The 16,147-nt window shown below is 39.7% G+C and overlaps 1 protein-coding gene across 1 annotated transcript in view; it reads left to right on the forward strand.

Moving 5' to 3' along the window:
- Positions 1 to 13,232, forward strand: part of LOC306859485 (myelin transcription factor 1-like) — a gene marked incomplete at its 3' end in the record, with an annotated part of 33,536 nt that extends 20,304 nt beyond the window's left edge. The window contains exons 8-23 of the mRNA XM_079400525.1: positions 2,133 to 2,267; positions 2,490 to 2,580; positions 2,869 to 2,988; positions 5,061 to 5,275; positions 5,509 to 5,699; positions 8,595 to 8,858; positions 8,949 to 9,103; positions 9,204 to 9,266; positions 9,474 to 9,542; positions 9,746 to 9,808; positions 10,465 to 10,548; positions 11,440 to 11,661; positions 12,426 to 12,517; positions 12,595 to 12,698; positions 12,840 to 12,983; positions 13,089 to 13,232. Coding sequence (XP_079256651.1) covers positions 2,133 to 2,267; positions 2,490 to 2,580; positions 2,869 to 2,988; positions 5,061 to 5,275; positions 5,509 to 5,699; positions 8,595 to 8,858; positions 8,949 to 9,103; positions 9,204 to 9,266; positions 9,474 to 9,542; positions 9,746 to 9,808; positions 10,465 to 10,548; positions 11,440 to 11,661; positions 12,426 to 12,517; positions 12,595 to 12,698; positions 12,840 to 12,983; positions 13,089 to 13,232 — 2,156 coding nt within the window. The remainder of the gene's footprint in view (positions 1 to 2,132; positions 2,268 to 2,489; positions 2,581 to 2,868; positions 2,989 to 5,060; positions 5,276 to 5,508; positions 5,700 to 8,594; positions 8,859 to 8,948; positions 9,104 to 9,203; positions 9,267 to 9,473; positions 9,543 to 9,745; positions 9,809 to 10,464; positions 10,549 to 11,439; positions 11,662 to 12,425; positions 12,518 to 12,594; positions 12,699 to 12,839; positions 12,984 to 13,088) is intronic.
- Between the last annotated feature and the right edge of the window lie 2,915 nt (positions 13,233 to 16,147).

Genomic DNA, 16,147 nt, shown 5'->3' on the forward strand with positions numbered 1-16,147 from the left:
AATTTTTGTCTAAAACCATTCTTACGCAAACTGTCGTATCAATGCGACTATTTATGCATGCATGGTTGTCTTTACAGTGTTACAAATTTTTGCATAAAGTTATGTTAAAATGGTTTTACATAAAAACAACAGTTCTTACATAAACTTTTGCAGTAATGCGACCATAAAAACAATTTAATGTAAAACCATGTAAAGGTGCTACCCAACGACTTCCTCATCAATTGAACTGAAGTTTACAATTAGCACTGAAATTCGTTCTTTCATAAATGGATTCACATTGGAAGTATGCAAAGACTTGTGTATATTGTGTATAATCTGATGCAATTTATATAAGAACTCTTATGCAAAGTCTTTCCATAGTATCTTCATAGTTTTTAGAGGAAAAACGTAAACTGATGCATCAATGTGATTGTAAAGTTTTCAGTACCATTTTTAAGTTATGTAAAAATGCTTTGCACAACCATTCTTACACATTTTTTGCAGTAATGCGATCATTTATCTGCAAAGGATGTAAAAGGATGCAAAGCATGTCTCGTTAACATTTCAACATTTAATTAAGGAGCCACTGGAGCGTACATGCAAGCTGTAAAGATGTTGCACAACCATTATGCATCAGTTAAATTGAATTCTATGAACAATTTGCACAAAAATTCAGTTTTAGATAAAACTGTTACGACTGTTCACTATTTTAACAATATTCTAGTGTAAATTGTATCTGTAATCTTACATAGTTTATATATAGACTTCTCAAAGTATCTTCATGGCTTTTACAAAAAAAAAACATGGAAATTGTTGCATTAATGCGACAATTTGCAATTTATGTTGCATTAATGCGACAATTTTCCATTTATGTTGCATTAATGCGACAATTTGCATAATAATGGTTGTATTAATTAGATTGTTGTGTTCAGTTGAGTCCAGTTGATTAAATAATTTTTGAGCAAAATCCTTACATAGTCTTTCTGTTAAGCTTTCTTTTTATCAGTTGTTGCATCATTCTGAAATTGTACACAATACTCATTTTGTGTACAGAAATTCTTCCTGCTTGTGTTTGAGCGATGAATTTATACACACTCTAATGCCACAAACCATTTCATAAGTGCACTCCGAGTGCTATTTAAACTTGCACATATGCATTTTTCAACACACCCTACACAAGTGCTCAAATATCAACAAATTCTCATAAATAAACACCCACACATGATTAATCAGAAAGAAGATTAAAATGGCAAGCTCTCGCTCAGGCAAAGAACTGCAAGATTAATAATGGGGGAAGCAATCTGGAGAGTATAAATGGGTCAAATGAATTGGTTTCCATAGATAAACTCCAGCCTTAGTCTATAATTACTGAAGCACTTAGAAAGAGAGAGAGTGCGAGAGAGTTGAAGGGGAGAGAGGGTGTGTGTAATTAGATTGGTTTGGCACGTGTTTATTTGTTTATTGGTTTTGTTTGTGGTGTTGTTCTGCTCTCGGTTGGCACCGTGCCCGGTCCGTGTGGCACTGGATTCAGCCGAGTGCTCGGTAGGGCTCCACACCCCCTCTATAACTGGCCTCCTCACGCTCCGACCAGTTTTAATTAGTAGGTGCATGTCTCGTTAACATTTCAACATTTAATTAAGGAGCCACTGGAGCGCACATGCAAGCTCTTTCTCTCTCTACGTCTCTCACTTTCTCTCCTTTTTCTTTTTTTTCTCTCTCCCGTCTGTTTTTCATGTTTTTCGCTTCTGCCTTTGTCCTTGCACCTTCGTTCATTTACCTTGGACCCCGCATACTTTTTCACTCTCTCCTCCTGTATAATATGGAGATGTGCTTTGCCAGTGGTAAAGTCTGTTTAATGAGCTCCATTTTTCAGTAGACAATCCAATAAACCCCAGCGCACCCTCATTGAAGATAATAATCCTGTATGGAAACATCCACCTGCCCAAACGCATAATGACCGTAATTATCACCGTAAATGTGCCCTCTCATGGGTCCAGAGGCAACTTTAACAACTTCCAGAGAGTATGAAACCGGAGAGCGTGTTTGTGTGCAATGTGTGTGGTAATATTCCCATCTTTTGTACGTTTCTGTCCTGACAGAAGTGATAATGTCTTCAGATAAGGTTTGACTGACAGGTGTTTTGCTGCCCACAGAGAGTTCTAGATCAGAGAAGCGAGAGATCAAATGCCCAACCCCCGGGTGTGATGGAACGGGTCACGTGACAGGACTTTATCCCCACCACCGCAGTCTGTCAGGCTGCCCACACAAAGATCGGATCCCTCCAGAGAGTGAGTCAACATCAAACTACAGACACATCTTTTGATTGTGTGATAATCTGCAGCAGAAAAGACAAAACACTGTACTTTAGACATCTAGTATTGTGCACGTCTCTTCCTAAACCTCTCATCTATTAGTTCAAAATTGATGCTGGCAGAATTCGTTTTTTGGGGTCATGAAGTCCTTTCATTGGCTGACTTTTTCCTTTTTGTGCTCTGATTGGTTGTTCTCAGTTTTGGCCATGCACGAGAACGTCTTGAAGTGCCCAACGCCAGGCTGCACTGGTCAGGGTCATGTCAACAGCAACCGAAACACACACCGCAGGTACGGAGTCTCCTTTTTCAGGATGCTTTTCCTTTTGGTGACCACATGGTAGATCCCCAAATGTACTTTCTTGGTACATTTGGTCCACATAATGACAATAAAGGTTCCAAAAGGTGATTTTTGTTGCGAAGAACCTTTCAGTGAACCATTTTCCACTATAAAAAAATGGAAATGTTTCATGAATGTTAAAGGTTCTTCATGGAACCATCAATGCCAATAATGAAGATCTATTTTAAAAAGTGTAGTGTATTTTCCTCACACATTCTTTCACGCTTCCTCCTCTTTCAGTTTGTCCGGATGTCCCATCGCTGCTGCCGAAAAGCTCTCAAAGACTCATGACAAGCAACACTTGCCCCAGCCCATGGGCGAGCACATCAAGGGCAGCCCAAACTCTGACCGTGTTCTCAGGTGAGGCCTAAACCCCAACAAAACAAACCCAGGAACTGAAAACATCAGCGTTTATTCCTGTTTTTCCCAGCAACAGCAAACATACCCCGTGTTCGGTCTCCTCCTGTCCTTCAGCTTCCATGTCAGCAGTATGTCTTCGTCAAACGTACCTGCTGTGGTTGGTTAGCACAGCTGTCAGTCACCGCAGGACTGAACTCACTTACCACAGCACGATTGGTCAGGCATTTCAGAATGTCGGTCCTCCTTTTCCTTTGCCCTTCTAATAGAGCACAGCCTGCCATTTCATGCTGGGATCGGGCCTCAAACCTGCTAGTCTAATTACGCCACTGATAAGCTAATTATGGGACTTACAGGGCATGGAGTATTGGCAAAATAATTACTTTCCTTCAGGAAGCATGTCTGTGGTCAGACAAAGCAATGCGGGTTATGAAAATAATAAGCAGTCCTCTCTTATTAGTGTTATTCTGATTTAAATGAGCGTCAGTTCACTGAGAAAGCCCATTAAGGGAAGATGTCGACAATGAGAAGTCACCAGAGAGACCTTTGACGGCTCCGCATGCCACCCCTGCTAATGGGATGCACTGACTAATGAAGAGACAGGAAGCAGAGGGTAATATACTTTACATGCCATTGTCACGCAGATCATAACACACGTAGGTGTGTGTGCGTGTTTTCCTTCAAACCGTGTCTGGTTTATGCCCGAAATACGTTAATGATGTTAAATACAGAGCACAGTGTCATAGTCCGCAATGACACGCACACGCTAGCATTCTTTAGCTAGTTTCTAAAACCTAGCAAGCCACCTACTGCCTACTTATAAAACAGCATCCTAACCCTCACTGAAGCATTTAGAACGCTCTACATAAGCAGCACTCCGCACTGCAGACTCAACTCGCTATGGAGTTTGACCAAGGAAGGTCATTTCAGGATTGCAAGACCAATTCCTTCCTACTTGAATAAGGTACATTACTAAATCTTAAAAACTGCCTGCCAAGTTCACATTTCAAATACCTTATTCCAAATCATCAACACAATCTGATATGAAATATTCCATAAACTTTGTTTTGTTTTTTTCAGTCAAATAGCGTTAAAAAATGCATATTTAAGGATGGTCCAGCCAATGCACATGTACAGTCTCAGGATACTGCCTTTTATGGCGACCGGAGCTTCTAATGGCAGCTGCAGTGATGTAATTACTTAACCAATTGGTGATTGGCTTTTTCATTTAGAAGGCAGAACCGTATTTCTTTCTCATTCATAGTACTATGAGTGAACCATCTTGGTATATAGTTGCTAAGCTAATAGCTCAATATTCTAGTAAGCACAGAACTGCATAGCATGGACATATTCAGTAAAATAATCAATTTTAATTACACTGAATAATATTTCTCGCTTCATCTGCCATTGCAATTCCTTCTGGGATTGCCTTCCCTGTGAAGGACACATGCACTGCAGCCTTAGAATGTAGTTAAAATGTGACACATTAGGAAGCTGCTTACATTTTTTAAACAGTGTTCACATCGGGAGTATCTATGATGCCTTAAAATGCCACCTCAGTAGGCAGCTCACTAGTTTCTGGAGCACAGCAAATGTCTTTTCAGAGTTTTTCTTCAGAACAGAGAAAGGGCCGCAAGGGCTCACAGTTCTTCAGGAAAAGGAGTCGGTTTTAGGGCTTCAATTCTATGCTATACGATATGCTAATGTGCTCAGTGCTGATAAGACACTATTTAATCCTCTTCTCCTTCAGTCACCCTGCTTTAAAACGCGCTTTCTCTCTCTCGCTCTCTCTCTCCCATTTACTCTTTTACTGGCTATTTATCTGTGGGACTTTTCCTTCCTTTTTCTTTTTCTCTGTATCTTTGGCTCATTGTCAGTCTTTCAATTCCGCTTCTCTTCTGCTGTCTAATTCCAGCCCACTCTTTCACTCTTGATCTTTTATGCTCACTTACACTTATCCTTTTATGCTTCTTTTTTCTTCACTGCAGGGATATTGATTCTTTTGTGGAGGAAAAAAATGATGGAACCTTCTCTCTCTCTCTCTCTCTCTCTCTCTCGCTACCCATTTTTTGCAGGCCCATGTGTTTTGTGAAGCAGTTGGAGATTCCTCCGCACGGCAGCTACAGGCCCAGCCTCGTCCCCGCCACGCCACGCGCTAATCTGGCCAAGGAGCTGGAGAAGTACTCCAAGGTGTCCTTCGATTATGCAAGCTTTGATGTGCAGGTGTTCGGCAAGCGCATGCTCGCCCCAAAGATGCACATCAGCGAAACTTCACCCAAAGCCTTCAAATGTGAGCAAGCTTAGTCACGGTTAATGAACGTTATGTATAATACACTCCTTGCAGTGCGGAAATGTGTGTAAATGGTGTGCTTTGTGAATAGTACGGCTAAGGTTTGAGATTCATTATTGTCGTAAGTTAGCAGTAAGTGAGTTTGGTAGAGTGCTCTTCAATGAAAGGATCAAGTACTATTTATAAGTACTAAAGTTACTATTAACTAGAGCAATGTTCTCTTTTCTCCATAGCCAAACCTCCATTCCCCAGGGCCTCCCCCCCAAGTCCCAGCTTGCACAGTGGTTATGGAAAAAGCTCCTCCAGCAGCTATGATTATTCCCATGATGCCGAAGCTGCCCACATGGCCGCCACTGCAATCCTCAACCTGTCCACGCGCTGCTGGGAGAGACCAGAGAACCTCAGCATCAGACACCAAGATAAGGTACGGAACATAATCTCATGTAACAGACGAATGCAACTGGAGTTATTTAAAAAAATGTCCTGGCTCTTCCAAGCTTTATAATGGCAGTGAATTGTGGACGTGATTTTGAAGCTCAAAAAAGTACATCCATCCATCATAAAAAGTGCTCCACACAGTTCCAAGGGGTTAATAAAGGCCTTCTGAAGTGAGGTGATGCAAAAATATTAATATTTAAAACTTTGTATAAACCATAATCTTTAGCTTCAGCTAACTGTCATTCATGAGAGAGTGGCATTTCAGTAGATGACGTAGGATATAATAGGATACAGTTTAATTCTACTGAAACTTCTGTCGTTTACTAGGATAACTAATTTACTAAAGACAGCACTCACTACAGCTGAAAAAGCTGGCAAACATTAGCTAGCACCCAGACATTTAGACATCTAGTAACCAACTGAAAGTAGTGATGCTAATAACTAAACAGAAACAATTTTAGTAGCTTAGCTGTTTTGATAATACAGCAGTATTAGCTAGCAAGCTAATTTTTCATACAAGTATTGGGTAGCTTTGACAAAACACAAGCTAGCTGAGGCAATAATCAAACTTTTTTCTCAAGTAGCATTAGGAAGTCATTTGAGCAATTTTGTTCATTTGGATTCATTCTCATTTCATTGCAATAAACTGACTCCAAAACAAAATCACAAATTCTTTTGATCCAAGTCTTTTATCAACAGTGTTCTCGGAAGTCTCTATAAAGAATTTTACGTCTTTTTTGTAGTTAAATAAAATGTAGCTTAATGCAGCTATTTTTGATTCATTTATTCAAATTAGGCTGTTTTCTAGTATTATTAGCTACATGTAGTTTAGTATGTGTTCAAGTGTGATGCTGGCACTCTAATTAAATCCTTATTGTTTCTATTGTGCCAGATGAATGCTGCTCTGATTTACTCTGATCTACTTTAGATAGCTTAACTACTTTAAATTATGAGTAGCTTAGCAGGCTAGTTTCAAACTAGCTTCTACTACGTCACACCATGTGCAGATGTATAATAGTTAATAAGAGTGGTTTATAATGGTTAGCATCCATCGATTGAAGAAAGTCCGTCTCTATGTGTGATTGATCTTCAGCAGGGTTTGTATCAGATGAACGTAGCGTGAGCGAGAATGCGTTTGCTTGCTGTTGGGAACTTATTGCGTCATCTCTCCTCCCTTTCATCTGTCCCTCCGTTCGTTTCATCCTTGTCTCCTCTTCATGTTGTTATTGCATTAAGTTGATAGTGAGCTCCCTTGATAGGGCAGGACCAGGTGCTCCATGTTCTTTAATTCAATATTTCCATGGTTAATGCAAATGAGGGCATCTCTCTCTCATTCTCTCAATTTCCTGTCCCTTTTTTCTTTCTTTTCTTTCCTTGTGCCTTTGCACACCCAAAAATACAATCTATCAGCCTCTCACCCCCCTCCATCTGAGAACTCTGGGATCTATACTGTAATTGGAGAAGCTCTGTCCTCGATATTGTGATTTTTTAAAAAAGCTTTCTCCTCAGACCAGGGAGTGACTACTTCATCATTTTTCGATTTCCTGACATGTTTTTAGCAGAAGGGGATAAAAGGGGAAGATTAATGGGCAGAAAGGCCCAGTGGCTCAACGCTAATCAGACTAGGACTGCTCTGGGATCAGTGCCTACTGTGTGTGCACATCTCCGACTTCATATTCACACACAAATATGTAAACATGCCCATTTTAGCACTAATCCATTCATCATCCATCTACATACAATAGGAACGTATGTAATTGCTGTGTTTTAAAATGTGTACTTTGTTGTTAAGCTTTATTCCATGTTTGTTATACTCAGATTTTAGTTCATAATTTTACTTTTCTAAGCAATAGCATTGCACTGCCTTGGCAAAGACCCACAACACCCTACAAGCACCCACTATATTTACAAACACCCACCGCACTTACAAACACCCTACAACCAACGTATTTACAAACACCCACAACAACTAAAAAATACCCACCACATTTACAAATACCCACAAACGCCCATTGCATTTATAAACACCCACAACACCCTACAAACACCAACAAACAGCCTAATACACACACCGCATTTACAAACACCATATAACCATATAAACACCCACCACATTTACAAACAGCCATAAAAACTCACCTCAATTACAAACATCAACAACACCCTATAATCACCCACTGCATTTACAAACACCCACAACACCCTACAAACACACACCCACTGCATTTACAAACACTCACCTCACCTCATTTACAAACACTCACAACACCTTAGAAACATGCACCACATTTACAAACACCCCACAAACACCAACCGTATTTACAAGCACCCACTGCATTTACAAACACTCACAACACCCTACAAATACCCACCGTGTTTACAAACACCCACAACACCTTGCAAACACTCACCGCATTTACAAACACCCACCTCATTTACAAACACACACAACACCCTACAAACATGCACCACATTTACAAACACCCACAACACCTTAACCACATAGCAAATTGTAAAAAAAAAAAAAAAATACAGCACACCCAAGTATCTGCATAGCAACACCTTGGCAACTACTAACAAAACGCTAACAACCAGTAATGCATTTACAAACACCCACAACACCCTTGTCAGTCGCATAGCAACGCCTTGGCAACCAACCTCAAAATCCTAGCAACAATGTGCTTAAAAAACATGCAGAACAACATAGCAACACTTTGGCAGCCACCTACAACATCCGAGCATTGTGACAAAGAGTTTTGTACTACTCTTGATTATTTTGTGAAATGTAAAATAAGATTTAAATTCTGTAAAAATATGTATTTTTTTAATCATCACAAACCCAGTTATTAATTATAAATTATTTATTTTTTTTCTGTTGTAGAGTATGGAAATTGAGGTGGATGAGAATGGCACCTTGGACTTAAGCATGAAGAAGCCCATAAAGAGAGAAACAGGCATGTCTTGCGCCAGCCCTGAAGTGCGTTCCCCTGATCTGTCTTCATCATCTTCATCATCATCCACATCTCTTCACCATGGCAACAGCAGCATCTCACCCCATTCTTTACACACCTACAAACAAGAGGAGTGGGAGGGGCCTCTGGACTACACCAAACCCAATCGGCAGAGAGAAGAGGAGCTAGAAGAGGTACGACCATTTCCTGTTTCATTTCATTTAGAGGCCTGATCTATCTATTGTTGTACAAACCAGCGTAATATACATTGTATCTTCGCACAGATGGACCACAGCACTCAGTCATTTGCCTCTTCCGACCCTGAGGATTGCGACATGATGCAGGACAGCCTTGAGGACAGGAAGTACCCCGGAGAGGTCACAACCCCCAGCTTTAAGGTCAGGTTCCAGCCCAAGGACAACAAGAAAGAGCTCCTACTGTAAGTCACATCTAATTTGCATCCATTTCTGCGCACAAATGGATATTCAGCACAATGGAATCATTTCACTCAGTCAGGCTTTTGTGTTTGTCCCTTGCAGGTGTCCCACTCCAGGCTGTGACGGCAGCGGACACATCACCGGAAACTATGCATCGCATCGCAGGTATACAGTGTTCAGGGGTCTCTGTGCTTATTTTGCTTTCAAAGGGGAAATATCAAATAAAACAAGACATCACATAGATGTTATCTTTCTCTTGCTTAACTCTTGCCTGCTCTTTGCTTTTTACACTCACTTGGGACGTTCTGGGTTCTTTCACTTTATCTTCTCCTTCTCTCTTTTTTCCCCCTTGTTTCTTTTCAATATTTTTAGCCTGTCTGGGTGTCCTCTCGCTGATAAGAGTCTTCGGTCCCTCATGGCAGCACACACAGCCGAACTTAAGTATGTCTGCTCTACTTCTGATCTTGTCCTTTGTTCTTGGTCTTGCTAAATGCTGCTTTTACTCTTTTCTTGATATGAAAACAGTACAGTACTTAAGACTCAACTTAATATTATTCTAAAATTCCACCGTGGCCCTGCTCTTGGTCAAGTTTATTTCAGGTATTATAAACCAACACATTTAATATTTGACTTCACTTTCCCAGATGTCCAACTTCAGGATGTGATGGTTCAGGCCATATCACTGGTAACTACTCGTCTCACAGAAGGTATGGCCCATTGAACAATCCCTCCCACATCCATATCAATACACAAACAGGACAGAGAAGTTTAGTGATAGCTGTATGTTAGACACACACAAGTATATGCCACACTTCAGTTATTACCCGTCCCCATTATTGAATAATATTTTAGATAGGAAACAGACCCCAGATCTTGTGTAGTTTTCTTTCTTCCCTGTTTATCTAAAAGCTTGCTGAGGCCACTGTTTCCTAACCAGGCACGAGATATCAAGCAGTAAATCCCATGTCTTGCATATGTTGCTCTCAGTAGCCCTGCCTACACTGAATTATCATTGGCCCAAACTCCTACTCCACATAGCTTGATTCAGGTAAATTTGGCCACTTTTTGCCATCTCAATTAGGAAAAGTCTCCCAATTTACCTAAATTCACCGTATATTACATAGCAAAAATGTTTCGATTGGCTGTGATTTTGTCGCATCATGTAGCATTTCGCTTTCAGTAGGATTAAATTGCTGGAAACCCGTCCCATCGTCCCTGGTTAGGATATGGTGTCTGCTTGCCTCTTTCTTAATAGTATTTGAGTTTGGTTTCTCCTGCATTGCTTTGGGTCAGTAGTGCTGGATCCTTATTGTTCTGAGTTTCTAGCTCCTCTGATCATGAGCTGCATACTCTCTATTTTCAGTTTGTCTGGGTGTCCACGGGCCAAGAAAGGTGGAATAAAAACAACTCCCATCAAGGACGACAAGGAGGACTCCGAGCTCTTAAAGTTCGTACTGCATAGAAAGCCCAAGGCTTTTCCCCCTTTCTTACTGTACGGTAAAAAAAGACACAATTTAGGCGGGAATATTGTAATGGAATGATCAAATGTTGGAAAATAGGTTTGTCCAACCACACAGTCATTTAACAACAGTGTAAAGCAGTTTAGAAAACCCCTCTTCATTCAAACAGGAGTGATTTAATCAAGCATTTCCATGTAGAACCACATGTGATCCCAAAATACTGCTTGTGTTCTACTTTGTTAAATATCGCCTTGGCAACCTTCCAAATAACTCACTCGTACATGAACTTATGAGTGAGTGCATGGAGCCCCGCATGGCCAACTAGTGCTAGTAATGTTCAAATTATTTTGGGAAAAGGCCTTGTGTGTTTTATCCCATTGTACAACTTCTAAAAGCAAGAAGACAAAGACGCCTAGTTACACTGCTGAGGAAATAAAAACTGTGAACAATATATTACAGCACAGATGGCTCATGGGGTATTGAAATATTGCGCATGTTTTTGTTAGTAAGTCATCTGCAGTGCAATGTGTGGGTTTTTGTCGTCTTGTTTTTTTGCGACTGCCAAGCGTAGGAGCTTTTTATCTACATGATTCCACTCCAGTCAATGAGGAGCCGGCATATGGCGGCACTCAAGTTCCCCAAAGTGTAAAAATTTCTTTTTTCAGTTTATTTGAATGTTGTAATATTCACAGTCACTGTTGGGCAAAGTATGTAGCTAAATATGGCCCTCTTTACAAAACTGAATAGAGACTCGAGTGAGACAGAGAGTAAACAGATGGTAACTGAAGTCAATAGCAAGGTGATATTTCTGCTCTCATAAAATCTAACCACACTCATGTTTTATTCCCTCTATCTTCATCTTTTTCCTTCTCTCACAGATGTCCAGTGCCAGGTTGTGACAGCCTGGGTCACATCAGTGGGAAGTACGCCACTCACCGCAGTGCATATGGATGCCCGTTGGCGGCCAGGCGGCAGAAGGAGGGTTTGCTGAACGGGTCTCCGTTCTCATGGAAGGCGTTTAAGACAGAAGGGCCAACATGTCCCACACCAGGGTGTGACGGATCGGGACACGCCAACGGCAGCTTCCTCACCCACCGCAGGTACTTGAATGGCGAGAATATGGTTTTGACAGCTATGTTAATAAAATTAATAATAAAAAGTAATAAAATTAAAGAGAGCCAATTTGTGGAAACTTTATACTGGGAATTTTAATATCAGTGTCAAGATACATGTCTAGATTTCTCTGCTCAGTTACATGGTTTATTATATGCAGATACTTCTATAAACTCATATAAATGAGTTGATAATGTTTTATAATAAATGGAAATTTTATTTGAAAAAATAATTAATTAAAATATTAGTCATACTTGATGCTCGCAACCACAGCACATGACCTTCTGTACTATTGCCCACATCTCCCACTTCTGCAATGAACATCGATATGTAAGTCCCATGTGAATCTTATATAAAATTACAGATGTGGGTTTGATACGAATTGTTACTAAAACGGTTCAGAAAACTAGTCTCATCTGAATAGTCAATAATGTAGCGATAAACATTGTTTACTCAAAAGTCACCGCCAAACCAAGCAGCTTTATATTGGTAAACATATTGAATTTGTGTGTTCAAAGTTCAACAAACTTGAAATTTCCGCCTCATGTTGAAATTCCCAGATTCATTGATTTTCCCAAAAAATGTAACCATACAAATGTAAATGTGGTCGCAGCTAAATAGCACAGAAATTACACACTTTAGGTTTAAGGGTACTGGCCAATCTGAGTCATTATGGGACTGCTCGTGAAGCTGTGATGTGAAATGTGATGTGTTTTGTGTATAATAATGAATCAATTGTGTTTGGCCCCAGTCTCTCAGGCTGCCCCAGAGCCTCCCTCAACAAGAAGAAAGCCAAGTTCCCTGGAGAAGAGTATCTCAGCACTAAGTTCAGAGCCAGTGATGGTGAGACATCCCACATTTCTTCTAACATTTTACCTCCAAGACACCAAAAGTGACATTATTTCTCTTTATATTTACAGTGTTAGACAATGATGAAGACATCAAGCAACTCAATAAAGAAATCAACGAGCTCAATGAATCCAACAATGAGATGGAGTCAGATATGGTCAACCTTCAAACACAGGTTAGCCACACATCTCCTGACAATCTAAAAGAAGATAGACTAAAAACCACATACGTATATATAAAAAAGCAACATCATATCACCAAGTTTTTTTGGAGCATAGGAAGTTGAAATAATCAGTTTTTTTGTTTTGTTATTTAGATTACATCCATGGAGAAGAATCTGAAGAACATCGAGCAGGAGAATAAGATGATTGAAGAACAGAATGAGGCATTGTTTATGGAGCTGTCTGGACTCAGTCAAGCTCTTATACGGAGTTTGGCCAACATCCGTCTGCCTCACATGGTGAGTTACACAAACTCCTACAGCAGCTTCCATTACTTTCCTCTCCTACATGAATTAGACACACCTTTTTAAAACCACCGTTCCCATTCCTGTTTTCCTTTGCAGCAGGAGCCAATCACAGAGCAGAATTTTGAGAGCTACGTGAGCACCCTGACCGATATGTACACCAATAAGGACTGCTACCAGAACCCAGAGAACAAGGCCCTTCTGGAGACCATCAACAAGGCAGTGAAAGGCATTAAGGTCTGACTAAGCCAAAAGACGAGGATGAGAAGCAGAAGCGTGGAAGAGAAATAGAAACGTAGAGCCATTGGGAAGAGTATACAAATGACACAAAAAGGGCATTCAGGTTTTTTTGAACAACAATCTAAACCTTCATCCCAGGGAGCATTCTGTGAGTTCAAAAAGAGGTATATAATATGTATATTACTATGAGGACCAAAATCCACAAAAGCTGCTGGATTGGAAGGTGAAGATGGAACCAAATCCTTTATTTACGGTGGAAAGGAGAGACACAAACATAGTTTTCTTTACAGTTTTTTTTTGTTTTACATTCAAATGGTGGGCAGTTTTGGAGGAAGAGGAAGCTGGGAGTAGAACTTCCAGAAGATGTGCAGCCCAGGCTTTAGGTGAAAGAGTCTTTTACTCTTATTTGTGAGGATGCTGCTCCTCTGAAAACAACAAAAGTGACGCTCCAAATACAAGTGATCCCTACGTGAGCCCCAGCAGAACAGACATATGCAGTGTTTGCTCATCCTTCCTTTTTTCCTGAAGAAAACCGAAGTGTTTTGGGGTCATGGGGAAAGGAGAGGATGCTGTACTAGCATACAAAGTGAGCGAAATGCGTGTGCAACCTTATCAGTGCCATGCGGTTGACTCTGTAAATTTCACCTGTTGAAACACTATTTTATCTCGGCAGCCATTTTTTGTTTTTTGGTTTGTTTTGTTTTAGAGCTACAGCCAGGAACATTAGCTTGCTCTCATTTATTTGTAGTACTTACACTGTAGGAATATTTACCCAGCGTAGTCATATCTCTTACATATGAACAATGAGTTGCACTTCATTTCAGTCCATTCAACATCAGACAAGATGTTGGATTGTCACTGATCTATAAATTATACGATACTTGTCCAGACACTACTGTAATTTATTTATATTTTGTTATAATTTAATTTTAACTGTATTATTTATTTGAATTCGCCTATTTAAATATTCACAACCCCTCTGTTTATAAAAGGTCATGAAAATGTGACAAGAAACTTGCCACATCAATATTTGGAAAGAGAAAAAGAAATGTACCACTAATTTTTATAACTTCTTTTCATTTCACAGAGTTTTTAAACATTTTTTAAGTGCAAATATTTTTAACCAACAATGTTTTGATAATTTTGTACATTTTCTTTCTCTTTCTCTCTACCTGTATAACTATCTCTATCTTACTCTATTTGCATTTTTTCCCCGAAGTTCCAACACAGCTGAAGGAGAAGTATCATCTCTATTTATTATTTATTTAATATTTATGATGAAATTATGAACTGTGATACGGTTGTAATGTATATTTATTTTGTAACGTCTCGGTGTGTTTGTGAAGTCATAGTAGTCTTGAAGAAACTTTGACGATATAAAAAAATAAAGACAAAAAAACATGTTTTGGACTACAGAATAAAACATGATGATTATCGAGGGTTTTCCTTATACCAGCATTACTTCCTATAGGAATGTAAAGAGGAAAAAAAGCAATTCCAGTACTGTGGAACCTACAGCTTTGACTCTTACCCCATCCGTCTCGACAGGAAGAAGACCTTCCTCTGGATCTTCTTGTGTTTGTTTTTTTCTTTATACCTCCTCAAGCTCTCAGTAGTGGCCAAAAACTGTTTCCCCTGAACAATCCTAATGAATTGCAAATGGATTATTTTTTGTTTTCTTGCTAAACTTATCTTTGTCGGACCATGGGAAGCGGGCGGTCGTTTTTGCGGTGGGGCACAGAAGACGAATACCAACCATCCTGACAGAAACTCTTGAACCACAATGTCCTTACTCGATTAGTATCAGACAAGCATACACCCGTGTAGCCTTATACTAGATTTTTATTTCTTCGATGAACAAAGTGCCACTGACCTGTGCTTTCGTTACCGACTCCGCCCATTCAGCAACCACACTACCCTCGGGTCATGTGACCGTGGCATAAGTGGGGATTGTTACAGATGCCTTTATTCCTTTGCCGTGATGGCCATACCTACACAATATATTCCTTCTGTATTTAAAAGAAAAAAAAAAAGAAGACAAAAAGCTATAAATAGTATATAAACATACATATATTTTTACAGTGTAATTGTTAACTCTTTTTCTCTTATAATAGCTGAACAGAAACAATATCTTTCCAAAAGCTGTGAGTACTACTATCCATAGAAGACTAAATAATATAAAAAAAAGACAGACCCAGTTTACTGTGGTTGCAGGATACGATGTGTTTTATAATATGTAAACGTACATTTCTAAAGCGAAGAATACGAGGATGTTTGTAGAGTTTCCTATTTTCTGGTCCAAACTCGCTGGGCCTCTGTATGTAAGTCAGCCACATTAATGGGACAATGGTTAACAGATTAGTCTTAGGCTGTAATCGTTTAGACGCATTGTACTGTGCTGAAAGTTCTCCTCGGTGGACCTGTCTTTAATATTGTATGGTGTTGTGCAGTTCTGGTGGGACACGCCACACTTAGATACGTGTGTAAAATGCCAATCATCGCAATGACATCTGTATGACTCATAATAGCGAGTTGTGAAATTAACATTGTGCCTCTATTCAGCCGGTCGTTTCGTTAAATAGTACACAGCAGTCATGTTGTTCATTTGCTATTATGGCAGCAATATTGTGATGGACAGAACATGTGTACACTTTTCAAAAATCTTGAATGCCAACTAATGACCTTTCAACCAAAAGGTTTTTCTTTATGTGCGCGCGAGTGTGTTAGTGGATTATTTTCATTTGAAAAAAGGTACAAATGGCTAACAGATAACTGTTTATTGCACCAACAGAATTGGGATCAAATATCACAAATGTCTTTGACTTGTTTGTTGTTGTTTAATGTGAACCTGTATCCTGTCTGAAATGTCAAATGCCCTTTGACCGACATGTTTTTGCCTTGTCGCCAATACAAAAAAA

The sequence above is a fragment of the Barbus barbus genome, assembly GCF_936440315.1.
Source record: "Barbus barbus genome assembly, chromosome: 40".
Classification (NCBI taxonomy): Eukaryota; Metazoa; Chordata; class Actinopteri; order Cypriniformes; family Cyprinidae; genus Barbus; species Barbus barbus.